Source organism: Pyxicephalus adspersus, chromosome 3, assembly GCF_032062135.1.
Source record: "Pyxicephalus adspersus chromosome 3, UCB_Pads_2.0, whole genome shotgun sequence".
Taxonomy (NCBI): Eukaryota; Metazoa; Chordata; class Amphibia; order Anura; family Pyxicephalidae; genus Pyxicephalus; species Pyxicephalus adspersus.
The window spans coordinates 136,251,061-136,278,465 of NC_092860.1; the positions used below are offsets into that span (position 1 = coordinate 136,251,061).

A 27,405-nucleotide genomic window follows, 5' to 3' on the forward strand; every position below is an offset into this window, starting at 1 on the left:
TGAGGGAATGTACATCTAAGACCCCTTTCTCCAAAAAATTTGGGACACAGCAGCCATATTGTTAGTGTAATATGGAGTTGACAATTCTTTGTAGGCAATTATACTGAATCAATTTACTTTTCGCTTGAAGTTGGTACATGTTCCCCATGGCAATGCACTTTATATAACAAAAGCTTGCTTGTTAGACCTACAAATGACTTAACAAGAGCTGCCACCCCATGAGTTTGATTGTGAGTTCACAAACCCAGGCAGATTTACTCTTCCGTGATAACTGAAATTAACCCACCTTCACCTCATTCACTAAGATACGTCTTTATTGCTTTAGTATATCAACCCCTTAAAAGTCCAAGTCAGGATTGTTTAATGTAAATTAATCCAATTGGAAAAATGAGTAAATGTTCTAAAGAAACATTTATAAACAGATCTCATAGTGTTGGAAATGTGTGTGCCAAAATGTCTGGTGCCAGAATTGGCAACAAAACACAAACCAACGAAACTAACCAACTGCACATAACCAGTTCAAAAAATTCCACCAGTGCATGTAATTTTTTTGTTATTATTGAAAATCCATAAATGTGTCTTCAACAAAACATTACACATCAAAGAAATTATTAGCGTTATGAGGGGAAATCCTTATTGTCTTACTTATTGCAGAAAATGTGAAAAGAGCAGGGGATAGTAGGTGTGATCTGCCATACAGACTGACAGCTCGCTGTCCAGTGAGAATAAAAGACTGATAATACATGGTAAAAAATGCAATAGGACTTGCACTCACTATACCCAGCAGGATAAGCTTACCACTCAAATAATTTGCTGAAGAAAACATAAGAGACAGCCCAATCCTAATGCTTTCACATATAATACATTTTTGTCAATCAGAAAAATTCCTTGTAAAAGAAAAAAGTATATTTTTACACATTCATAAATGTCACTGCTTACCAAAACCTATTTATTAAAATAGGCAGAGTAGCAAGTACAATTTAAAAAAAATACAATGTAAATAAAGGTAACATTTATAACAGGACTGTATTATATGCTAAAACTGCTTTTTTTCTAATTCTAAATGTAAAATCTATATGTAAAAACAAAAAAAAAAAAAAGTGTGGGGTCCTCCTTATTTCTAAAGTCATAACCTTCAATGCCCTTTCAGTCTGGGATTGGATAGTGAAAGAGCAGCAACAGATAATGAATTTATCCATTGCTTTTACTCTAATACACTTCACAAACAGCACTATACAAAGTAATGTATCCCAGATTGGCTCAGAGTGATACCCCTTCCCATCCTCCAGTACTGCTGTGTAGAGGATTATAAGGAATTACCAATTAATTTTTTAAATATCTGGATTCAGTGGTGTTTTAATTTATTTCTGCTTTAATTATTTTGATCTTTGTTTTCCTCAGAAAGGAAGACTAAACTGTGACCCAACATTTGAGCTAGAAGAAATGATTCTAGAGTCTAAACCTCTCCATAAAAAGAAAAAGAGATTGGCCAAGTACAAGTCAAGAGAGGCAGCCAAGGAAAGTTGTGCATTGGTAAGTACTTTCAGAGAGGTTTAAACCAAACTAAAGTCTTAAATCTTTTTTCATTGCCCTGGACTGCTATATGGGATGATTTTATCTTATTTTATCTTAACAATACCTTCAGATTTGAAATGGATTTTAGGGTTTTACGCTGGTATAGTAGATTTACAGCCAGTTTCCTTCTCACAAGTGTCCACACACAGATTTGTAGTAGCAGCAGTATGGTCAAACCCTGGTGCCTTTTGGACTGCATAGTCACAGTTGGATACCCCCAGCATACTTTTGTTACGGTAAAGTGGAGGAAAGACTGAAACATACAGGCTGTTAAAAGAAAATATCTACCTTAACTGATTTTCTTGATGATAATTCTATTACTTAATTAAATAAATAAATTTTAAAGAAAATACAGTTTTCAAAAATCCTATATAATATAAGTAATTCTCTGCATGCCTTCTAAGTATGTTTTATATGTAGACATGCTCAAAAGATTATTATCAAGTACATAGTCACAATTGTTTTCCAAAAAAATACTAAGTCTGCAAGACATATGTACTTTCAAATGTAACTTTTTACTTTCAGATTCAAAAAAATTGTTATTTTTTATAATTAAGTGACACATTTGTGTTTGTACCCGAAAAGTCCTATCATGGTTAACTGATATTGCTCACTGTAAATTGACGATGTGGTACATTTGGACCTTTTATTTATTATTGGAAGGTAGTTACTAGGTTGTGACTCGAGCCGGTGATTTACTATAGGAGTAAGAAAGAGTTTACTTTAAATAGGCAATCATGTGCAAGGCATTCTACTACAGATAATATATTACTCTGCACCACAGTCACTTTACAACATTGTACTACACACAATCTGATAAATCGTGCCAAAAATAATGCACAACATCCTACTGCTGCTACTCTCCCTGATTTCTGTACTGACTACCAATGTACCAACTTGCCATTCTGCACTGATTTTCAGTACATGAATGTGCATTTCTCCACACACTTTAATAAACATCACTGCACTCATGCACTTAAAGAACAACTCCAGATAATAATTTAAATTAATCCAAATAGTTTTAGCATAAAAAATTTAACTCCTGAAGAGTCTCCTATACTGTCCCAATTGTTGCCCTTATGTAGAAACATGCTCAATTTAGTGAAGGTGAATATTAAAGCTACAATTCATTTTTAGCATTTTGACAGTGAGTGGCAATTGTTGAATAAACTCCCCTTTCTCTACTTAGCTAGTGACTGGCTACACACAGAGACAAGTCACTCTGTGATTGGTCAAGGAGATCAGGTTAATTTGGAATTAAAGGTAATCAGTGTAGGGGACCATCAATTAGGTGTTGCACATGTGCCCTTTCTAGCCATTTACTTGCACTGACATCTACAGATTTTCTTGTTTGCTGAGAAGACCAAAGTATTGGGCAGTCAAAAAAGTATCCATGCCAGTATTGATTAGGGCATATAACCCCCACCTCCTATTAACAGAAGAAGTGAAAAGACAAAGGCCTAGATGTTGCGTGGCCATGGAATTATAGTGAATAGGTGGAGGACAAGCCCAGAGTACGGCTTTAAGCCATTCCACAATTTCAGGTGTTAAATACACCAAACCACCAATGACCTTTTTGGCATCTGATAGTGAAATTATGCTGGCACATGAAAACCACAGAAGGCTTTCTTGGATTTATATGTCATAGTAACTGCTGACAGGGCTACAGGAAGAAGATTTAGTAATCAATATTTAAACTGAAACACCTCCCCAGGTTACATTTCCTATTACTAGATAAATATTGAATTGAGATCAGATTAACCTAAATATCATCCAATGGGCCCCATTTGTTTAAAGCTCCCAAAGAAAGAAGAAGTTAGACTATAATGGATGAACCTGAGTGATCCAGCAAAACCAGAAGGACCAGAGTAGGTGAGTTTAGTTCAATTATTGTGAACAGACAAGTAAGTTTATTATATTGCAGAAAAGTTACAGACCATCCCTTCTACAATTAGGAAACTGCCTGCTCACAAATATTTAATCTGTGACCTTACTTTTGCTTTAAGAAAATATGGAGGCTGCCTTTGTGACTTGACTTTTGGCTTTCTCCGCTGACGGCCAAAGGGGCCTGGGAGTGGGAGGAAGGCATTGAGGCTTCTGTAACACCGCCTTCCTGCCCACCCCCTTCAGGTGTCAGAGGAGAAAGCTGTGGACTTCGAATGGAATGAGGGTGGGGAGGAATGCAGTGAGGCTTCTGTAACACCACATTCCTCCCGGCCTTCCTTGCATTCTAAGTCCACAGCTTTCTCCTTTGACCGCTAAAGGGGGCAGGGAGGAAGTCGGTGTTACAGAAGCCCAACTGTCTTCCTCTCCTTCCCAGCTGAAGGGGGTTGGGAGGAAGGCTGTGTTACAGAAGCCTCACTAAGTACGATTTGCAAATGAATTGATAAATTAAGTGGCTTGACTTGGGACTCAACTTGGAAGAATTCTTGGTGACTTGAAACCTGACTTGGTGTCAATGCCTTGGGACTGGACTTGGACTTAAAAAGAGTGATGTCTTAGTCCAACCTCTGATGAAAGGTCTGGTGACAGTGTAACCCTTTTATAAGGTTAACCCCTTAATCCAAAACCCAAAAGGCTTGAACCAGTTATTAAAAGCTGTCCTCCCTGTTTATTGCTGTACTTAAAAATATAAGAGGATGATGAAATCTTGTAGCCCTCTTTGTTCTAGTTTCAGTAAGTCAGCCCAATCGACTGTTTATCCTGCAGGTGGTTTCTCCAAAAGCCAAGCAACGGTGAAATCGCTTTGTAATTTGTTTAATTACAGCTAGGGCATATTAGTCATTTTGTAATTTGGATAAAATAAATGTTTCGGGGATGAATTCATGTAAAATGTATTTAAGACTTCAGGCAGTGGTGTATTCACTAATCAACATGCAGTGCCAGGGGCTGTATACTGTCTGTCCATACTGATGAACGTTAGCCAAATTCAGAGCTCATGATTGCTAATTTTTTATGGGAGCAACTATTTTCTACATCATTTGCACTGTAATGCCCATGGCCATGAATCCTTTGCTAAGATATGACGGTAGACAGAGCACGCTCCAAGCAAAAGAATTTTATTTCATCTTTGTGCGCAATGTGAGGTATTCCAGCATTTTTTTATTTTCTGTAATATTCAATAAAGATATTAACATTTCAGTAATTGTTGTTATTATTACCACTTCAGTAATGATAATAGAATGCTAATACTGTAACAAACATTATTTACATTTTCCAGAGAGGCCAAGGAAAAATTGTACATTGCGGTAAAGTGTAAATTGCAAGAAATGGAAATGATCCGAGAAAATGTATTGCAGAAAGAAAATATGGTTTACTGTGTTACACATCACACTTAGCAAAGCTGTAATATGAAGCTGTATACTTAAAGATAAGGCCCATTAACCACTGTTTATATCTAATACGGCCACATAGTATTTCCTGCTTATGAATTTATAAAACAAACCTTCTTCTGGTTTTACACTGTCCTCATTTCTCTAACTGCACAGAGAAGAGGGATTTGAAGTTTCGTTCTTGTGTATAGACCATTTATTCTCCCTAACGTGCCATAAAGGTTTGAACCAGAAAATCCATACTTGTTTTATTGTGCACCTGTGCTCAGATATTGGGCATTCAAATATTTATATATTCTTTATAGGAAGGAAAAGTCTGGTTTAAAGAAGTTTAAAGTCTGCTTTCAGTTGGTTTCTAACAGCTTAGAAAACCTGCTGTTTGTTTACATTATAGGCCAAGGTCGTACTAGTATAAGGCTATGTTAAGACAAGCAGTAAAAAAAATGCTGACTTTACCACTCCTACTGTGCATTGCTTAGTGTCCAAGAGCAGTTTCAAACAAAAATGCTTGGTTTTTGCAGGCAAATGTAAATGGTGATGTTGTATATTTTTTTTAATTAATATAACTTTTTACCCATTTTTTTATGTAGTTAAATGGTATGTATTATTAATGTCTTTTATCAGTTAGGAGGTGGAGCTTTAAGCTTTTTTCACATTTTCCTCTTACATTACCACAATTTGAAAAATATTTAATTACACAGCTGAGTAGCTCAAGGTTTTAAAAGCAGTTGCAGAACAGTGAGATGTGTATAATTGCAACTTTGTTGTGTATTGGGGTGTTTTCCCTTTAGATCCATTGTCAGTTTTCTGCTAAGATAATTTTATTAGTTTGCACTTTCATTCACTTTCTTTGCCATAAATAAGGAACACCAGAACTAAAAGAGGCTAAATTTGCAAAGGGGATGCAGGCACCAATAACTATCCAAAACATATAGACCTCATTATAAATTCAGGACAAACAACTGGCATCTTTGTTTTGTTTTTTTGTCTGTGTATGTGAACTTTAATCACTTGTTCCTGTATCATTAGCAATACAATCAGACAAAGGTAATAACCCTTTTTTTTTCGTAAAGATATATGAAATACGAAAATTACAACCCTAAAAAAATTCCAACCATCCAAGGAGTATTATTTTATTTAATTACAAATTCCCGTTTAAATGCTTCGTTTTTGGAAAAAGCCGAATCCTTGTTCATCCATTAAATTGGATAGCTGTCACCAGAACAGGTGTCCCTATTGGAAGTGTTGTCTTCACTTCTTAATATTGTTAAATTTTGGATCTCTGCTTACTGGTCATCAGTCTAATTAGTGAGGGGGAATCTTATAATTGAGAATGTAGACCGCAATATAAATTTAACAAATTTCAAAGGCTTATAACATTGAAAACCTTTACACTTTTTACACATTTTAGCTTTTTGCACTTTACGTGAATGAATCTACCATAACTACTAAAAGTGTTATCCTATAATTAACCTTTTACCGAACCTTTAAATAATTGCATTCATTCTGTAAACGCTGGCATAAAAAAATGGTAAAAAAAAAGGGCTTGCAGGGTTCATTCATAAAGAATGTAGAACTGTGATGGTGTAACAGATTTCAGAGAACCTAAAATCAACCATAGTATTTACTCACTGTTGTTCAAAGCAATGAAACACATTCATGAAGTCCCTGAAAACCACTATGGAAGTGTTTGACCAGTGTTGCACAGGATATTGAGGGGTATAGGAAGCAGAGATACGTCATTTCTTTGAACTTACTTTCCTGAATGCTTCAAAAAGCTTTTCAACAAAATGTTTCTCAAATGCTCAGGAGGAGTTTGAAAAGATGGCAAAGATCTGCTGCAACTGCACTTATTCATTTCCATTATAAAAAAAAGACTTGGCAGTTTTTTGGACTGCTAAAAGCTACAAAACTGCAGGCTCCACCAATGAGAAACTATCCAAGTGAACAAAGCCAAACTAAACATTCTTTGCATTTCAGTTCTTTATAGTTTATGTATGTAGTAGTATGCCCCGGGTGCTTGTACACTTTGTTCTTAAAGTATCTTGATCATCTCAGAAAGTTGGGAGGTATGAACTATTGATTATAGTCTTCAGAATGTATAAACTGTACAATTAACTTTGAGAATGCGCTCTTCATAAAGCTATACTAGTATATATAGTTGTTATGCAAGCGGGTGTGGACCCACTGTGCCACTGACTGGGTATACTCTGGAGGGGTGTAACTAAGCCGCTACAATGTCTTCACTAGAGCCTCTGATGGTGAGGACCTGGTAGCAGCTTAGTTACACCCCTCCGGAGTATACCCAGTCAGTGGCACAGTGGGTCCACACCCTCTTGCATAACAGTTTGCTCAGGCCCATGGGAGCTGACCACAGGAGTCAGGAAACCCGGTGCAAGCACAGAGGGGCTTGCGTGGCCAAGAAGTCCAGAAACAGGGATCCAAGGTCAGGGTCAGGCGGCAATCAGGCAAAGTCCAAAAACGTAATCCAAGGTCAGGGTCAGGCAGCAAACAGTCTAAGTCCAAAAACGTAATCCGAGGTCAGGCAGCAAACAGGCTAAGTCCAAAAATGTAAACAAGGTCCGGTGCACAGCAAAGCAAACAGAGTAAACACCTTTGCACTAGGAGATACACAAAGTAAAACCTTGCGATTGCTCAGGCAACTTCCTGTAGTAGGAGGTGCCTTTAAATACTTGTAGAAAACCAGCCATAGGCTGTAAAAAACAGAGGGCGTGTATGTGTTACCTCATAGATTAGGAGAGACACACCCACGCCAGCTCAAACACCAGAGCAAGTCTCCAGCAGGGAGGAAACCCAGGCATGGAACACAGGTAGTGGGGTTACCTAAAAGATAGGACCCGGCGCCCGTGCCTTCAATTAGGAGCAGCGGCGCCGGCACGACCTGCAGTGCTAACAATAGTTTAGTATAGTATAGTATACTGTAAAAGAGGTGCCATAAGGACATCCTGGAGGAGTGTGTTATAATACACTAAATACAAACTAAAATATCTGGAGCAACTTGGTGTCTTGGTCAACTTTTTGTATTTTTTCTCTCTTCCAGAATGGACACCTGCAGCAGTGCTTAGACACCGTGAGGAAAGAATTCATCATATTCAACAGGGAAAAGTGAGTACATTTATCAAACACATGCTCATGTTGTACAAGGAAAATTGCTCTTGAAGCATTGGAGGTTATTTCTTAGCTGTTACTGGAAATGATTAATGATTGTGACAACAGGTGCAAAAGGGCTTTGCTGGCAGACTGTGTGCGGCTTCCCAGTTTGAGTCTGTTTATTGATTACATGGCTTTCTTGTCTGAAATACTGTAATATTCCACTTTCTTGCTCTTGAAATCCGAATTACTGCCAAGATTTGAAGCATATATTCAAAAAATGGTGTGATGGAAATAAAATGAACCCTAAAGAGGCCACAAGGATTGAATTTCAACACAGTAACCCATACAGGCTGGAAAGTGTGAGGAATATTGTAGACCAGGCAAACCTAAATTGACATTTTTCCCAAAAGGACATTGTCATGCCATGCCTGCTGATCAGTAGAGCAAGGATAAAAAAGAAAGCATTTTCTTCTGCTTTTGATGACATACCTGTAGTTGTCTAGATTCTTAAAAAAAAGATATTACTGAAATTCTAAAAGCAGCTTTGCTGGCCTCTGCCTGGACAGTTATAATTTGCACAGTGGGTAGTTAACTAGTAAAAGGGCAGCACGGTGGCCTTTGCAGCGCTAGGTCCCAGGTTCGATCCCCAGCCAGGACATTATCTGCATGGAGTTTGCAGGTTCTCCCCGTGTCTGCGTGGGTTTCCTCCGGGTACTCCGGTTTCCTCCCACATCCCAAAAACATGAAGTTAGGTTCATTGGCTTCTCCCTAACAATTGACCTTAGACTACATTAATCACATATGACTATGGTAGGGACATTAGATTGTGAGCTCCGTTGAGGCACAGTTAGTGACAAGACTATGGACTTTGTACAGCGCTGCGTAATATGATGGCGCTATATAAATACTGTGTAATAATAAAGTGTGTGTAATAAAAGGGGTCTTTTGGACACCTTAGAAGCACAGCATGCCAGATTTGGGAGGAAGGAGAAGGGAAAGGGGGATTGGGTTCCATGCTCTCATGATATAATAAATGAACAAATAAAAATGTTGTATGTTTTCTTTTGGGGAATTACTTCTGTTGCACATATATATACTTTTTTTTTGATTATCACTTTAAAGGGACCAGGACTGCTACTCCACAATCACATGATCTGTTTCTGATCCTTTTTTAAATCCTGTACACTCACATACTTTGTTAACCTATTAAATATGTAATATGCTCCAGTGATTCATTGGAAAAAAAATCAATCAAAACAATTTGCAACCATTTACAATTTCGATCAATTTGTGAAAAGAATAATTTAAAAATTGATCGAGCAAAGCGTGTTGTTTTTTTTTTTTTATGAGACAGGGAAAGAGAATTTATACAAATTATTCAAATTCCACCGTATGTGCATGACAACTATGGAATCTAAAATTCCATAATTGTGCTTTTGGCTGCTTTACAATTTTACTGTCAATAATTAGTGTCTCTTAGCAAAAAAAATCACAATATCAAGGTAGTAGTGTGCACATAAGTTATATATAGTGAGATAAGGCATTGCACCCAAGTAAAAGGTGTCTGCACACCCACAATGCTATATATCATAAATATACCATACCATCAAGAAAAAATGAGGACTTGTCAACACATTACCACATATTGATTATTTCCCTAATATTATTATTTATGCTGTTAGTTCTATGCCTTTTCTCAAGAGGATAAAAAAGCTAGAATCACCCGTAACTCTAGTCTAACATCTGAATATGCTATTTATTACCAGTCAATAATAACACCTAAAACCAAATTTTAGTGTTAAGTGGACACAATTATTATCATTTTGTTATGTAAATGTCAGACAGCTCATCATAGGAAGTTCTGGGGAGCTTTGGGTAAATATTGAATATAGCTGTAAGCCATTGAATGTGTTGCTGTACACATTAGTGACCAGGTTAACTTACTGGAGGACACTACAATACACCTTACCAAATATCAGTCCTAATATTTCTCATTTAACCCTGACATGATAGGATACTAAGATACATTTTGATCTGTTATATGATCTGAGGTCCTTGCTGTTTGCTGGACAAGCTCTGTACATTACATTACTACAGGACATAATTACACAGCCTACCATGCACTGGCAAAGGAGAATTAATTTGCAGATTTCTTGGCTTTCATTTTTCAGTACATAATTTTTTTTCTAGTTTCATGCAAATAAGACTTTGGATTGTGAAGTCAGCAGGGCATGGCATGCTTCCAAATATAGAACACTCAGTGCAAGAATTGAGACCATTATTGTTTGATTCTAATTATAAAAATAAAATAACAACATAGATGCTTTTCTTAACTCCAGCTTTGACAACTCTCCAGGAATGATGTCTTTGTTGATAATGTATCAAGAGCTGCATCAAAACTTAGTTTTGTGTCACAGCTGAGTGGCGTTCAAGGCTTGTATATCAGAAAAACACAACACATGTCAACACAAGTTGACATTTTTTCCTCTTTTTTATGGGTTTATTGTTGTAGGAAGTATGTTCTTCTGCTTTTTTCAAGCATAGACAATAGTAAAGAGAGGGATAGAAAAGACAGGCTTTTATAGGCAGAACCTGTATTAAAAGATTTTGCTTTTTAAATTTATTTTGTCCTACACTATACAGAATCGTACTGCGCTAGACCTTATCTAACACAGTTACGCTGCGCTAGGTTGCATCATGGGTTAAAAACAAGTGTCTCGTGATGTCAGCATTGTCTCAGTCCCAACGCGTTTCGCCCTATTGGGCTTCCTCAGGGGATTGAGAGACCTTTGAAATTATAATGATACATAAAACCATCAGCCTAATATACCAGTGCTATCCATTAAAATATTTATCAGTAATAATTCAAAAATTGTATCTATTATTGTATTTATACTATCAATGAAACATATATTCCACTATTATAGGTTATCTAAGAGGCATATAATGTTTGATAAATAGTACATTGAACAGACTTACTTGGTGCTGGTGCATGGACTATGGAAACACAACAACACTTAAATTCTAATGGCAGAAAACCTTCCTGATGGTAATACTGAATAGTTTGGACGATCTAAACAGAAGAAAACGATATAAGGGGATTTTAAAGGATTAATCTGTGATTCAGCTATATTTGGAATTATAGTTAAGTTTAATATATATTCCTTTTTTGTGCTGACTGGTATTCAAAAAAAAGGCTTAACTTTTTTCAAGCATAGTGTCACTTACCTTAATAGGGGCTTGAAAAGACTAGGGTGGCCTCTACTGCTCCGGTCTAAGCACCTCTGCGTATAAGGGCAGATTGTGTAGGCATAAGGGAGTTCCATGAGTGTCAGTGAATGGTGATGTGATTGAAACTTATGAGTACTGTCTTTGTTTAACTGAAATAAACAATGGAGGAAGATCACTAGTGAGCAGGCAGAAAAGTAATTGGTAACAGGTCAGGTCATCAACTTGCTGGCAACAATGTAGTCTGAAAACATATTAAGGAAACATGCCAATGTCAATACTGGTGAAGAAGAGCCGACATGGATGAAACCAAACAGGAATATGGTTGGTAACAGGAGTCAGGAGGAGATGCAAGTTCACATTAGGAGTTAAGCTGAAGGTCCCTTAGTATTGTCCTGCAGGTCTTCAGTCCCTGTTGGCCCACAGATTTGCAATGAACACGTGCACAACATGGGCACACTTCATGAAACACACACACGGTTAGACCCACACCGAATCATGCACATGTAGATGTACATGCCTAGGTTCTAACCTCCTAACACAAGGCCCTTTAGAGACGTTACTTTGCCTATCTGCTTCCAGATGTTCTACTTTACAATATGACATTTAGAGGGTCTGTGGCTTTATATAGGCAGGATTATAACATCTGGAACTTCAGTGTTGAGACTTTACTCCCCCTGTCATGTACCTTGATAGAGGGGTACCTGAGAAGATGAAAATGACCTCTTCTACTGGTCCAGTCCAAGCACCCTTAGGTATGAAGACAGAGAATGCAGGGACAAAGCAGTGACATGAATGCCAGTGAAAGGGATGTGAATGATGTCACTGGACTGAAGTCCTCCGGGTCTTAGCCGTAAATGGCCCATCTGTTGCCACAACTGAAATGCCACAAATGTGCATCTCACAGCATCTCCTGTAGCTCCTTTTAGCATACCTGTAAACACTTAACCCACCACATTAAAAATGTAAAAGACAAGGAAAAAAGTAATTATTTATTAAGGAAAAGCAGAGACTGAGGACACATTTATCCCAAAGCAGTTAATCAGTAGACAAACCATGACAAATTTTATAGACAACAAATAGCATTGTTCATTAGGCTAAATCTCCACACTCTTTAGCCTTTAAAACTTTGCAAAAGCGAGATGCTTTGGAATGCCTTAACACAACATTCTCCGTGGATGCATCGGAATGCTTTGCTTCAGTTCCAACTCAGTATGCTGTGAAACCGGTGGTGAAAACTGCAGTTTTGCCATTTTGCTTTCAATGGAAAGCCTTAAAAGTCATTAAGGGCATCGACTTTAAAAACTCTTCAAACATGGGTGTTTGTTGTTTGCCTAAAGTTAGCACAGACTAGCCTCTAACAAGCATAAAGCACCACTAAAGTCAAAATAAACAATGCAAATTTAATGCAAAAGTAAAGTTGAATAATATGAATTATAGGTTTTTCTTTGGAACGTAATGTTTCAAATTCAAAAACTAATTTTTGACACATGATTACCCGTAACTGTGCACCTAATCATACAGACGTAAGACCTCATGTGCTTTTTAGTTTCTTGTTACCAGATTTACGCCTCACATGTAAATGGATTTGGGCACATGGTTTTTATTGTAATGAAAGGATGTTGCAAAATGTAATCTGGAATCTATTGTTCTTCCAACTTTGCATATCAAATTCTCACATCTGACTGACCTGCCCACCAGCTAAATTCAGAGATGAGAGGAAAGACGATGCAAGGCAGAGCGCACATTTGGCCCATGAAACAGGCATGCTCTTCGCCATTTTTTTATATACTCCTGACTACTATGAAAATTTGCCTGGTTCCATACTGGGTTTAGTTCGGCTTCAAAGCAAAAGAGTCTGTCAGTTTCCTTAGCAAAGCCGTACATATTTACCCCTTCCCCTGATTAGTGAGCTGAGAAAAATGTGAGTTAAAAAGTAACAAAGAACAGAGAAAAAGTGTATTAGAATATGAGTTCCCATAAACTTTATTTCCCTCATTGTGTGAATAAATCCTGCTGCCCCCACCACCCTTGTTGTGTTCACTTGATATATTGTAATTGAATATACACCAGATTACATCTCTTCTTTCATGACTGGCATTGCAATTACTCGTATTTTAGGAAATTCTTACCAATGGAAATTGGGTACAGCAATTTTCAATATGTCTACCTCAATTTGGAAAAAAACAGCAGCTGGCACTCCCCTACCTTGGTATTAATTTAAGGTAACTAGATGAGTTAAACAGAATCTAATTAGAGCAAAATAAATCACTGGATCAAAATGGGTCAGCAAAGCATTATAGGATCGTTAGATGGAACTGTTCTTGTCTCTCACCTCCAGGATCATAATTAAAACATAATAGACATGTTATAGAGAAACGTGTCCATACATTTGTGACAGCCAGGCTGTATAATACTAATCCCAGGAATTGGTCCTCATAGTCATTTTATCTCGTAAACCCAACAGTTTCAGTTCAGCGACTCACAGATGTCCACAAAGCAGATCCGTGAAAATTGCATTTTAGGAGTAAGCTAGCCTGCTTTAATGTATTCCTGTCTATCTGCTTGAACCTCTTCAGATTGCACAAATCATTACTCCCGGTTGCTGTAATAAATTTTTCTCATGATACACTGGAGTTAGCATAACTTGTGCATATTTAGGTGAATCGTTGAATCCTGACTGGCCCGCATAGTATATGATTCATATCAAAATCATATATTGTTTATCCCTTTCTATTCTTGTTTAGTAAAGCTTAAAATCTAAGACATTTTTTCATAAGAAATGAGTTGTGCATTTATGAATAATAATTCGATCATGTTCTAAGAGCATACCTTAAAATTCCTGTTCAACTTAAGGAAGCTGTTGAAATGTTTTTAACAAAACCCATCTGCATAATTGTTTCCAAAGTTGGAAAGCTGAATGGGCTTTCCAATTTACAAGCCAAGCTTTAAGTATGCGCTGATTGGCAGCCTGTGTATTTCAAGTTTCTAATAATGCAAAGAAAAATACAACAACAAATTGAATCTAATTATAACATTTGTTATGAAGTTTTTTTTGTATCAATAATTCTTTTTATTGAGTTTTATAATAGTTTTATAAAAAACAGACGTAATAGGAGCCCATACTGCCAAATACTAGTATGCCTGTACTATTCACAACTGTGTCGCCAGGTCACGACATTGTACAATATGCTGAAAAAAAGCTCCTGATCTTGCTTTGGGCTTTTACTGGCTAGAGCTGATCAATCTGATATTTTAATAGATAACAATACCTAAATAAAATACATATTATTTTGTTTAAATTGTATAAGGAAATATGTTAATATTATGTTTATAATATTTTTATTGCCTTTTTCTAGGCTGAAGCATGAACCAGAGCAGGACGGACAAGCTTCCAGCACAGACTGCAGAGCACACAGCCAGCAACACATAAAATCTCCAGATGGACACTCCACAAACAACAACATCTTAGTACATGGCTGCACAAGAGGTTGTAGCAGCTAGTCCCCAGGTTACACTATACAGACAGTTAAGGAGCCCTGTTTGCATGCCTTCACTCAAAAACATGGACCGCTCTTCAAAGTGTGAATTACTACCAAGTATTCAAGCACAGCTCTTAAGGGAGTTTGCTTTTGTATGGCACTAAAATGTCTTTTTTTAAATAAGAACTCCATATGTCAAATGATAATATACCTAAAATTTTCAAGTGTCCTGGGATAAAACTTGAACTTATACTAATTTATTTTTAAAATGTGTGAATACAAAGGCAACACTTTTGCAGAAAGGAAAGCATCTGTAGGTGTAAGCTGTTAATTAATTTTATGCAAAGAAAGCTCCCGTATCCAGGACAAGTTTCTGGAAAAAAAGAAGTTTAGGTTTTTGGCTTTTTATTTGTTGAAAGCAGATCTTAAGCCACCAATTCTTTGTAATTATAAGACATACTAGGATCAACAGACATAACTACAGTGTTCTCCACTGGGGTTATTGGTTAAAAAATGTATTAAATTAAGGTTTGGTTTGGATCTTAACATAAAATTCCTAAAAGAGAACCAGAGAAGTTGTTTTAACATGTAGCTCAAGATCTTCAAGAACCTTCAAATCTAAGTTAGTACCTGCTAATTGCATCCAAGGCACCCTAGGTAAACCAGAAACCATTTTAGATATATTAAAGATTGCAACCACAGCTGACATTTTTTTTTATTGGCCAGGCAGATCACCAATCACTTCAGCAAAAGACACCCCTGACATGCACTCATTTACATGAACCATTAGAACTGATGCACACTAAATTGTTAGGTAAAGTGATCCTTATTGCAGAATAGGACAGGTGATGTCCCTTCTTTAAAAAGCATTCTCACCTATCTATCTGATTGAAGCCCATTTGTCAAAATTCATAGAACTGCACATGCCGGGAATGGCAATCCTGGCTTCCCTTGTGGGTGTGGGGGATTGAATAAACTCCCGCTCGCCTATGTCATCCTGGCCAAGCCATATAAGATTGGGATGAGTAAGAAAAGAACATGGTGGCACTTGGGACGGAACAAAAACAGGTGAATATCCCCGGGTTTTTTTTTTCTGCTTTACAAGTACTTTTCCTTTATGCTAGCTTTCCAGACTACAGTAATAATTTGATTGCTGATTGAAAGGTTGAGTGGACTATATACCCGTTTCCTAGATATATATTACATCTTTATAGAGATCTATACAATAGACCCAAAAGAGGAGCCATTAGGCTATATTTGGTTCCAAAAGTCCCTTCAAATGAGCTGAAAGCTAAGGATACCTGTAGAAACCTGGGGTTACCTATTTTCAGAACATAGTGCCTTTTGCCAAACAAGAGGAGCCTACAGATGATCACTGTGTAAGTTGTTTCTATAAAACCTCAGAGGGTAGCCTGCTGTGATTATTCTGTTTTACATTAAATAATATATAACATTGATTCTTTTGTGTAGTGCAAAAATGACAGGCTTGACAACGAATGTCAACCCATCTGTTTGAACAAATTAATTAAGTCTGATAAGGGCATGGATATTATATCTGTGTGATGAGCAGTCATAGCAAAGGCTGTCAGTTACAGTGTGAGCTGATTACATTGTTATCACACTCCAAGTCACAGACAAGCAAGGCAAAAAGATGAAGGCTGAATTTCAAGCAGGTCAGATCTAGACACCCTGAGCTTCTTTTAATGTTTGTTAAATAAGAACTGTCCACGTTGCTCACAGCTGTTGGATATACCAAGAATTCCAAGGTGTGCTCCGCATTTTGATGCAGGGCAGAGGAAAGTATCAAAGTACTATCTGTGCAATGCAATCATCTTGTGGTGGGTCAAGATATTCATTTGAGGGCAAACATTTATGACCCTGATTAACATCCTTCAGTAGATTTCTGCCATTATACAGCCACTACAAATATTTTTGAGTCAGTGTCAATGGGCTTTTCTTCTTTCTAGTTTTGCATTCCAATACATGTCTGCTAAAGCAGGTTAAGCGCAATAAATGATGCTATAAACATACATCCAAATCCCATCAACATAGGTCCTTAAACTTTATAAAAGGAAACAATCTGGTTTGTGCAGGAAGACAACCTATTTAAAATACAACAGGCTTGATTTGCTAAAGAAATATAAGATGTTGCTCTAACAAAGTGAATCATCACCTTCCAATTGAATTTACACTTAGCTTACTAAATTAGGTAAAGTTCTGCTGGCTTCAGCCATCCAATCATGTGCACGATCATGTTATTTTCTTTAGATTCCTTTGGATAGAACCCTGTTATTTTGTTCATGCAGAATAGATGAAAAGGATTGGGCCCACCAAGCAAGTAAAATTAGATTTTACCTGTAACAAAAAAATAGCAATATGGTTGTTACCAAGACAGAACATAATAGCAGAGATCTCACACTTCTGAAAACAAGGTGTTTTATAGCTGCTGGTTTCTTAATTTAGAATTAATAATTTAATAAGGGGAAGTACAACAATATCTGTGCACTGCATATTCCTACATGCTATATCTATCCCTCGAAGGAGACTTTTCATCTGTTACTGTTCACTGTGCTTCTAGGAAAGAATATAAGGGGAACTTTTTACAATCGGAATACCGTCTGCAAAAAAATCTAATCAAATTTCTTATCATAGATGTGAGTTTACCCCCTGTAGTCTCAGGGCCTGAGGATGGGCAACAGAGCCTGGGGTTCATCCTAAGTTTTGCTTGGTCTGATTTATATTTGCCTCTGGTTTGAATCCCACTTTTATTTTATCTCAAAACTACAAAAAAAAAAGTTTTGGCTGGTGCTTTAGCAATAAAGTGTGTCTAAATCCAAACACCTAAACCCCACCTGTGTCAAAATGTCAAAAATGTAAAATTTATACTTCCTGCCTTGAGATCCTACTAACAAGGTGTACCCACAGGCACTTCCTGAATTGGGTTAACTATGACTTAATTCAGCTTTGGTGCTGTCACCCCTCCTGGCATGCTGCTGACATAGTCAGCAAACAGCCATGCCAATACCCATTATCCTGGCCAGTGGAAGACATCAGAGGGACCCTGTGCAGAACTGACTTGGGCCCCTGCTGAACTGACTCGCGGACAACTAAGCCCCTTTTGGCTGAGGAGGGTTTGAGGCCCCAATGCTACACTTTTTTTACCTCCCTATGTCGACCTCTGACCTTGGCATTTAGTAGCCACTGGGGAAGCATATTTCATAGAAAGAGAATGGAGAATGTGCATTGTACAGGGGAACTTTGAACAATGCAGGGAAAAAACAATATTAACATCTAGTTCTATATCCCTTTACAAAACTAAGTATTCTTTTGTGGTAATTCAGTTCCACTTTAAGTACTCATAGCTGATGATAAAGAGTTTGTAATCCCACCAATGATTGTGTTTACCAAATATGCCAACAGTACCATCAAATGATTATATAAGGTATGTTGTGTAGGGATTGCCAAAAAGTGTATGAATATTTTTAATATGGATTATGTCCAAATTGTTCTAGAAACCTACCTGAGAATGTTGGAATTATACCTTCTGTAACTGATTCTTCCCAAGAAAGGCTATTTATATAATTTATTCGTTCAATTACAATATACAGTTTCCCTTTCTTGTCTTATCATTATAAAGTTTTGTGATGCCACCTAATATAATTCCTTCTGTTGAGTAACACAGGCACTGTGACAAATGTTAACAAAATTTTAATTGTTCAGAACTCCTCTAACTGTGCCCTATCAAACCAATAAATTAACTTTTGTCTTCATCTTGTCTAGGTCAGTAACGATCTTGTTCCTGGGTGATTAATAAGATTCAGTCAGGGATTAAATGGGTTTCTTAAAACTAAGTGTGCTTTTAATAAATGGTTCTTTTATAGCTTCTTCGGTGTCTGATTAAACTTTAAGGTTGTTCCACATTCAAAATCAGAATAAATTCTGTTGAAGGACAGTTTGTCTTCTCCGTTCCGATGCTGTGCCATACAAAATGTTGGACTGTACAAATGCCACATTATGAGATATACACAGTACATACTGTATCATTGTTTTGTACTTAGTGATGTTAAGTCTACATGGAGTCACACATTGTGAGTTTGGCTCATTTTATGTATAACTGTTAAGGTGTGTTTTTATGTCTGTATATAGATCACAAGAACTCCTTATCCTGCACTTTGGATATTTGCTCTTTACTGTTACTTTACAACAACAGCTTAGGAACTGATACTGTGACAACGGACATTGTTAAATGTTTTTTTATACAGTGTCCTCACTTTAATATCAAGTAATATTGAGCCTCAAGTGTAAAGCAATGTGTTGCCTATAGAATCCAGATGGTCCTTTTCATTTTGTAATATGCACAATAGCTATGATGATGGAACCAGGGTCTCTGTAGGTACAACTGGAACAGAGATCCTAAGGGGACTTCTACCATAGAACCTCTTTACAGTTACATTGTACTTGATATGCTTAGTCAAAAACTCGATGTGCTGGATCCTCCATAGTTGGATCAGTGCCGTGTGACGGTTTCTGGTTCTTGTTTGCTCATATGGCATCAGACCTTTGCATTAGTATAAGTACACAGTGAAGCAAAAGAACAAAAAACAAAATATGCCGTAGGCTGTATCTGCACTCATGATGGTAGAATTAGTTTGGTTGCCATGTTGACACTGGTTTTCTGGTCATCAAAGGATATACGCAGTGTACTTTTACATTTGTGGTATTATTTTATTTTATTTTTTTAGGATTTGAACCTGTCCATCACTTTATATCTTTTTCCTATAGGGAGGATGTCTCCCATTCATCCTCACCCTTCCCTCTCTATAGAATGATCAGTGCAGCCTATTTGGGACTTATTCATTTCTATTGTCACTAGAGACAATTATTAACGATAGTCATTAAGAAGAATTTGATTTAGATTCCATTGTCCATTGTAAAGATTTTGCCTTTGGGAACTTGGGCAGCTCAGGTGTATTGAACATAAGAATTACATTAAAACAATAGATTTTTTAAAATTCATATTACAAAATGAAAACTCATATCTGATTGGTTCTTCTAAGCAACACTCTTCTTCAATTCTTAAATGAGAGGCCTTCTATGTTTATGCTTGTTATGTGTTTACCGTATTTTGATATGTGATGTCACCCACCTGTCCAATATTGTTTGAATTGTTCCAAATTTTTAAACAAGTTTAGATTTCTCAATAGAGGCACTAATTTCTTTACAAGCTTTTCTATAATTATTGTATCATTTTGTATCTTTCTTTTATATAATATATTTTTTATTTATATACAAAAACTATTTTTTAATTATTTCACCATTTATTATTTGTATCATAATTTCATACAAGTATTTTCTTTTCTTTTTTCATCACAATGGACTGCCCATGTAACAATAATAAGGTGTTGTAGTATAATAAAGCATGCTTTTTTTATTTAACCAGAACATAAGTGACCCATGAAAAATTCTGTACAGAAGAAAAGCACAATGTCTACAAAAACACGATTTCAAAGTTTTGGTCAAATAAACTGTTTATTGCTGAACACTTGTACTCGGCTTGTCATTCTGTTCACTGTGTTTGATATTCTAAATCTCTTGATGAGCAACCTGGAGGTCAGGATGCTGAATGTTTTGCCAATGGTCTTTATTTGAGGATAAAGACTTTTATATAATAAACGTAATGCAAAGAATTTTGAGCGTATATTATATACAAATCTTCTAGTCTTGTCAGTTTTGAATAGCATTGTGTTCCTAATACAGTGGATATAAAAAGTGTACACAGCCCTAATAAAATGCCAGTTTTTGTGATGTAAAAAAAAGTAAATCATTTCCAAACTTTTCCCACCTTTAATATGACCTATATTGACCAAATTATGAACAAATAGGGGAAAATATAATATAATAAATAAAAAACATACAATAAGCTGGTTGCATAAGTATGCACGCCTTTAAACTAATACTTTGTTAAAACCCTCCTTTTCATTTATTTACAGCATTCAGTCTTTTTGGGTAGGAGTCAATCAGTATGAAACCTCTTGATTTGACAATATTAACCGACTTCCTTGCAAAATTGCTCCAAATCTGTCAGATTGTAAGGGCATCTCTTGTGTACAGCCCTCTTCAGGTCACCCCACTGATTTTTATTTGGATTTAGGTCTTGGCTTTGGCTTGGCTACTCCAAAATTTTAAGTCTCTTGTAGTGAAGCCATTCTATTGTTGATTTGGATGATTTTTGGGACAAAAGTGACTGGTATGTGGAACTGCTCATAAATCCCTCCACACTAAAGCCCCAGTTCCAGTGGAAAAAAACAACTACAAAGCAAGACACTGCCACCATCATGCTTCACCATGGGGATGGTGTTCTTGGTGATGCAAAGTGCTGTTTTTCTGCCAAACATACCTTTTGGAATTGTGGCCAAAAAGTTCAACCTCATCAGACCTTTACATATTTCCCTATATGCTTTTGTGAGACTAGACAAATTTGTTTTCCAAATTTAAGCTGGACCTGGATTTTTGTCTTTATAAGAAAGGGCTTCTATCTTGCAAACCTTCCACATCACCAAAAGAACACGATCCCCACAGAAAAAAAATCGAGCATTTTCTCACTATCCAAAATAAAAGCTAAACTTGGTTGGAGTTTTACAAGGTCAACTTCACCAAAATGTTTAGTTAGTTTTATAGGTTTTGGGTGGGCACTTTCAGGTTGACCATCAAGAGAGTAGCAGGATATCACCATTTTAGTTTGTGATGGCTGCGTTGTTGGGCTGGGAATCACATTGAAAGAATTTCACCATTGACTTTTCCAAGAGAAGCCAAGTTTGGATCTAATTTCTCATGAACCACATAAAACAAAATTATCAATTTAACCTGCAGTTTACAGTAAAATTAATCAAACATATAGTTTTTGGGAAATGAGGGTATGAAGGAAAGAGAGATGACCTGTTACCTACAGTAGCTGGCATTTCAAGTGGAAGTGAATTGTCACTGGAAAACAAAACATTTCAGGCATTCAGGAGGTGGGCACAAAGAATTTATATTGGAAGCACTTAAATCACTTTTTGATTATATTATACTTTGGATTTGTCACTGTGATTGATTTTTATTGGTATATAATAGATTTTTATTGGTATATGAAGCACTAGCATTTGTTTATCTAATCATGCACCAATATGTTTAGGATAGTAAATTTCACTGTGGATGCGTAGTGTGCACTTAGGTGTTATAAGTTTGTTGGGATTTTATAACACTGGTGAATAAAAAAATTTAAATTTGAAAACTGCACAAACACTGAGTATTCATGTGTGTTTAGAGAAGACTGTCTGACACCATTGATTGGGACTTCTGGTGAGGTTTTAATCTGTGAGCAACATTGAAACATATTAGAAGTATCATACATTGTTTGGAAGCTTCAAACAGCTATTTTGTTATCATATTATGGGAATTGAACAATTGCTGCCCTGAGAAATGTTCCATACCGCCGCTGTCCTATCCGGTCCTTACCATTCTGTGTGAGACGTGTGCCGCATATCCGTATATACCAGGTACCTCCATACTTACCTAGATGTAAATGATGATTTTGTTCTGTTATATATGATTGGGTAATCAGCAAAATGATGTTATTTGAGTACTTACTATGTTGATTTCTGTAATCATAGACCTCCTTTCTTCCTGAGGAAGCAGATTTTTGTCCACGGAAAGCATAGAAAATTGGGCTCACCAAGAAGGAAAGCTCTGAATGGAGTGTCTATTGTTCAATAAATGTTTTTATTAATGTATTTTTGTTTGAGTAATAAAATAGTAATTTCTTAGTTATTTAATAGAATAAGTTTTTTTTATATAAACCCTTTTTTATATCGGCTTGAAATGTCCCATAAATTGGTGGTTCACCAGAATTGCAGTTTCTATTGTAACAGACTTACTTACCAAAGGGAAGAGCTGCAATGTTTGTCCCTTAAACTTGTCACCAAGTCTTCTATATTTGGAGTTATCTGCTTCTTGATAGGCCAAGTGAGGATGATGTTATTCCCACCTCTGCACAGGAATTAATTAATTTTAGTAGCAAATCATGCCAAGACGTACGCTGCAAGCGTAACTAATTGTACACTAGAGACAAAAAGCGCTGACAAGACAATAAGAAAATTTCTGACTTTACAGTTTCTATGTTAAAAAACAATATCTGTCAGCATTTTTCAGTAAGTGGACTTTACTTTCACTTTAGGCAGCAGGATTGGTCATACTTAGATAAGATGCCTGGGGGCAACTGCCTCCTTTATAGATACACCCTGGTTAAATCACTGTTTATACCAGAAGTACACTTGTTGTACATGACAATGTTCTTGTCTGTATGTAATATTAAAATACCAATTTCTCTAAAGATTTCAGACATATAAATGAAATAAAGGTGTGATGGCAATAAAACACCTTAAATATGGCATACAGATCTGATCTTGACCTTGTAATCAACACAGTATAGAAAGTGCAAGGCAGTTGTAGACTAACCATCCTATACCTGCCTTAAACGGACATGCCATGATAGAAGTGTCTTCTACTTCTCATCAACAAAAAAAGGTGAAATATTAAAGTCTTCTCATGTTGAGACCTTGAAAAATATAATATTAACAATTCTGCCCTGGCTTCTAAAGCTGTGATGGCAGCTTACACTATTCAAAGCAAACATTAGTGAAGGGTCTATTTCTAAGAATCAGCTTTGCTAGGTATTTAACAGGTTTATTATTATTACACAGTATTTATATAGTGCTGACATATTACACAGCACTGTACAAAGTCCATAGTCATGTGACAAGCTGTCCCTCAAAGGAGCTCGCAATCTAATGTCCCTATCATAGTCATATGTCTTTAATACAATCTAAGGTCAATTTTGGGGGGAAACCCACACAAACATAGTGCCCTGGCTGAGATTCAAACCTAGGACCTAGCGCTGCAAAGGCCAGAGGACCTCTGAGCCACCATGCTACCCACAGGTATAAACCTAAGCTTTTTGACTTTGAATGGACAGTTGCAATATATGCAGTGTGTACTGAACAGAACTGATGTCACACCAATTTAAAATATGACCAACATTCACTAAAGACATGCACTGTATGTTCCAATGAATCAGGGACTGATGTAACAAATTCCAGTTTTCAGCTAGGGGCAAATGCATGTGATAGACACCAAACTCCTGTGATGCAGGATCTGACCTGATGGCAAACTTAAAGCTCGCTGGTAGCACGGATTGACATAAAATGTCTAACATTCCTATATAAGTCTTGTGAACTACACAGGTAGCATTTAAATTAAAAAAATAAAAGTACATACCTGTTAAACTAAACGTAAAATAAAAAAAATCCCACTAACCCTTACTTATGCAGATCCCTCTGTACACTTGGATGCTCTTTTGGGCAGCTAGCTTTCCCAGTTGAAAGCCAGTAATGTTAGTGTTCATCTTTCCGAAATGTTAGCTTTTAATTTATTCTAATCTGTTAAATGTAAAATAAAGTTGATTTTACTTGTTATGTTGATGAATAACTATTAGTTTCAGTAGGTGTTTAAACACCTAGGTACAATGTTCTGATGTCCTTTTCAGGTCTAAATGCTCATTGTTGCCATATTAATCAAAATAATTTTTTTTCTATTATATTTTGACCACCACAGTCAGGTGCTATAAAGCTAAATACATTCCAGATACAACAAAACAAATTGTGCAAAGTCCTACAGTTCATTTCTTTAAAAATCAGTAGTAGAAGACAGTCCCCTTCTAGCTTGCTGTAGAGAAGGACCCTTGCCATATATTTGGAAGGAGTGGTCTCATTGCAGAAGTCAGACAACTCCCCGCTGGAGTCCTCCAATCATTGGGAACATTGCTAATTGTGGAGTTATTTACCCAAACTTAGTAGGGTTTGTTGGACCTCTGCAAAGAAACCACTGCTTTCCCACAGAGAGAAAAGCTCCCACTCCGCAGCTGCTGGATAGAGAAAATGTTAAATGGGCTCCAACGGTGTGCTCAGAGTTGGGCAGATTTGCTGTAAATTGACATTTTGTGTCAATCATTTCTGTTCATCAAATTGATTAGCTTAATTAATTAGCTCATCATTTCATGCCTGTAACACCTGTTTTGGCTTTTCTATATCCAAACAGGCATTATTAATGCCCAAATATTGTCAGCTATGTTATTATGATGCATAAGGCAGGCCACATAATGTGAAATTGTAACACTTTCATCTTCTTTTCAGTTGGCGGGGTGTTCACACGGGTTATCAGGCACTTCCATTTAAACGTAGCTTTTCTCTACTTTTGTAACAGTAGGGGACCCTTGAAATGATTTACCGACCTACAATTACTCTATACAGGGCCCACAATATATAAGTATAGTGGTCAATGGAAAGAATGTTTCCTAAAAGGCTGGCTAGTGGGAAGAACCACAGTCACTCTTACAGATAGCCAGAAAGGTCATTGGTGTCATCAAGAGCCACAAACTTCTCATGGCTCAAGGAACTCCTAGTAATATCTGGAGGAAGCCTGGTTGAGAAACACTGGTTTAAGGGGCAAACACTTGCCAATTGGGTTAGCTAGGGTTGGGTATTAGGTATTGGAGATCTTAGCTTAGGTGGCTGTACATAGGAGACATTGTTAATTCTGCACCTTGATCAGTGAGCTGAATAAATAGGTGCTTTGAAAAGTGGCTGAAATTTGGAAGAAAGCATTTAAACAGGTAAAATAAAGAATTTCGAAGTATAGATTGAGGACACAAGCTTTGGACATTGTATGTTTCAAACAACATTTATCTAGTATGTTTACAAAACCTAAGAATTATAAAGTAAGGCTAGGTACACACGTGCAATGGTTCTCGTCTGATAATCGGTTTAGGGCTGATATCGGACAAGAATCTTGCGTGTGTACAGTGCCTGTCGTCCATTGTCTGAACGACCGTCCTGGCAGATCAATGGGCGACGAACAATTGTAATGGAAGTAAAGGAGAAAAAAGTGCAGCGGGGTGCCGCTCCATCATTCTCCCCCTCCCCTCTCCATAAAGCAGAACGGTGCTGTATGTACAGAACTCATTCATGCATCGTGTAGTCGTTTGTCGTTGGAAAGGATCACGAAAGATCCTTTCCAACGACAATTGCTGCACATGTGTACATAGTGGGAAGAAGAGGAATGGGTAAAGAGCTTCATAGAAAAAGTGACTTAGGTGTTCCTGTAGCGTGTCCACAGTGACTGATCATCTCATCCAGCGTGTGTGCAATGACTAATGAGTTATATTGCCTTTGAAATATCATTGACATTAGGAGTGATAGCTTGGGATATACGTTAAGTGGGTAAGTGGAAATAAAATATCAGTGGTGAATGGAAGTAACATTTTCCACTACATAGGTGATCAGTGGGAGTAAAAAAAAATATCAGTAGTCAGTGGAAGTATATAATTTATTTACATTGGTATTCAGTGGTGGGAAAAATTTCTCCTACCTATTCTCCTACCAGCGGTCAATGGGACTAAAACATTTCTCCATGTTAGTGGTCAGTAGAAGTAAAATATTCCCCTACATAGCTTATGGTCATTGGGAGTAAATTTACCTTTATATGAGTGGCAGTAAAATATTCCCCTATATCGATGATCAATAGCAGTGAAATGTTCCTCCACATCAGTGGTCAGTGGGAGTACAAGGTGGCCCTGTTGTGGTGGTCAATGGAAAGAAAAAATGATTCTGCAACAGTGGTCATTGAAAGTAACAAATGCACCAACGTTGATGGTCCTTGTGAGTGAACGCAATAAAAGAACCTGTACACTGGTGTTAGTAATAAATCGAGGTTCCTCATATGGAGACTCCATGCATGTTGGTATAGTAGCATGATTTGCCAACTGGATATCTGGATAGATGGAGGCTGAATGACCATTGGAATGAGAATGAGTGATTATTGAATGAGCAAATGGGATGGATAGGTGGCTGATCGACACATCATAAAGGTAAAAATTTTAGTGTCACATTCCAATTTTCCACTGATTTTCCTTGGCCAGGGACAGTCACTGGGACCGTTCTGTATCACACACCGGTCTCCTTAATACTTCCCTATTTAATTAAATGCTTGCCAGCTCATAGCCATCGTACACATTTTTCTAGTACCTGAGGAGCAGTGTTCCTATTTAAATATTAATTTATTAAAATTGGGTAAATAAAGATGCTCATTAAAAATAAAATAGGATTCTGTATTGTCCTCTATGGCAGCGTCACAATCCTCAGTGCTAGCCAGAACTCAATGCAGACCACATCTAGCAGCTACGGCTATGCTCAGGAAAGATTTTGCCTTCTGGGGCTAATTTGACCAGTTACCCAAGGGGTTTAGTTTATTTCTGACTTCCTCTGACCTTGATGGCATTTGTGAGCAGTTGGATTTGTTGAATTTTTTAGCCTACTATAATGTAACTTGGTGGTATGTAACTTGGTGGTATTCCCAGAATTTGTGAATAGCTGCAGTTATCAATTGGTTCAGAAAAATGTAAAGGGTCACTTTGGGTCAGTGCTGACCGGTACTTTTCAATAAAAACTGGCACGTTTCTACCTTAAAGTCCATTTTTCATTTTGGCATTTGTGCAATGGTGCTTGTGACTATTATATAAAAATTCAGACTACCCACTATTTAGATGGATGAGCCCTAAAGCATTTATACATTGAGGGTAT

The 27,405-nt window shown here is 37.0% G+C and overlaps 1 protein-coding gene across 1 annotated transcript in view; it reads left to right on the forward strand.

Moving 5' to 3' along the window:
• Positions 1-20,465, forward strand: part of STK32B (serine/threonine kinase 32B) — a 133,245-nt gene extending 112,780 nt beyond the window's left edge. The window contains exons 10-12 of the mRNA XM_072406453.1: positions 1,402-1,533; positions 7,969-8,033; positions 14,609-20,465. Coding sequence (XP_072262554.1) covers positions 1,402-1,533; positions 7,969-8,033; positions 14,609-14,753 — 342 coding nt within the window. The 3' untranslated portion in view covers positions 14,754-20,465. The remainder of the gene's footprint in view (positions 1-1,401; positions 1,534-7,968; positions 8,034-14,608) is intronic.
• The last annotated feature ends 6,940 nt before the right edge of the window (positions 20,466-27,405 follow it).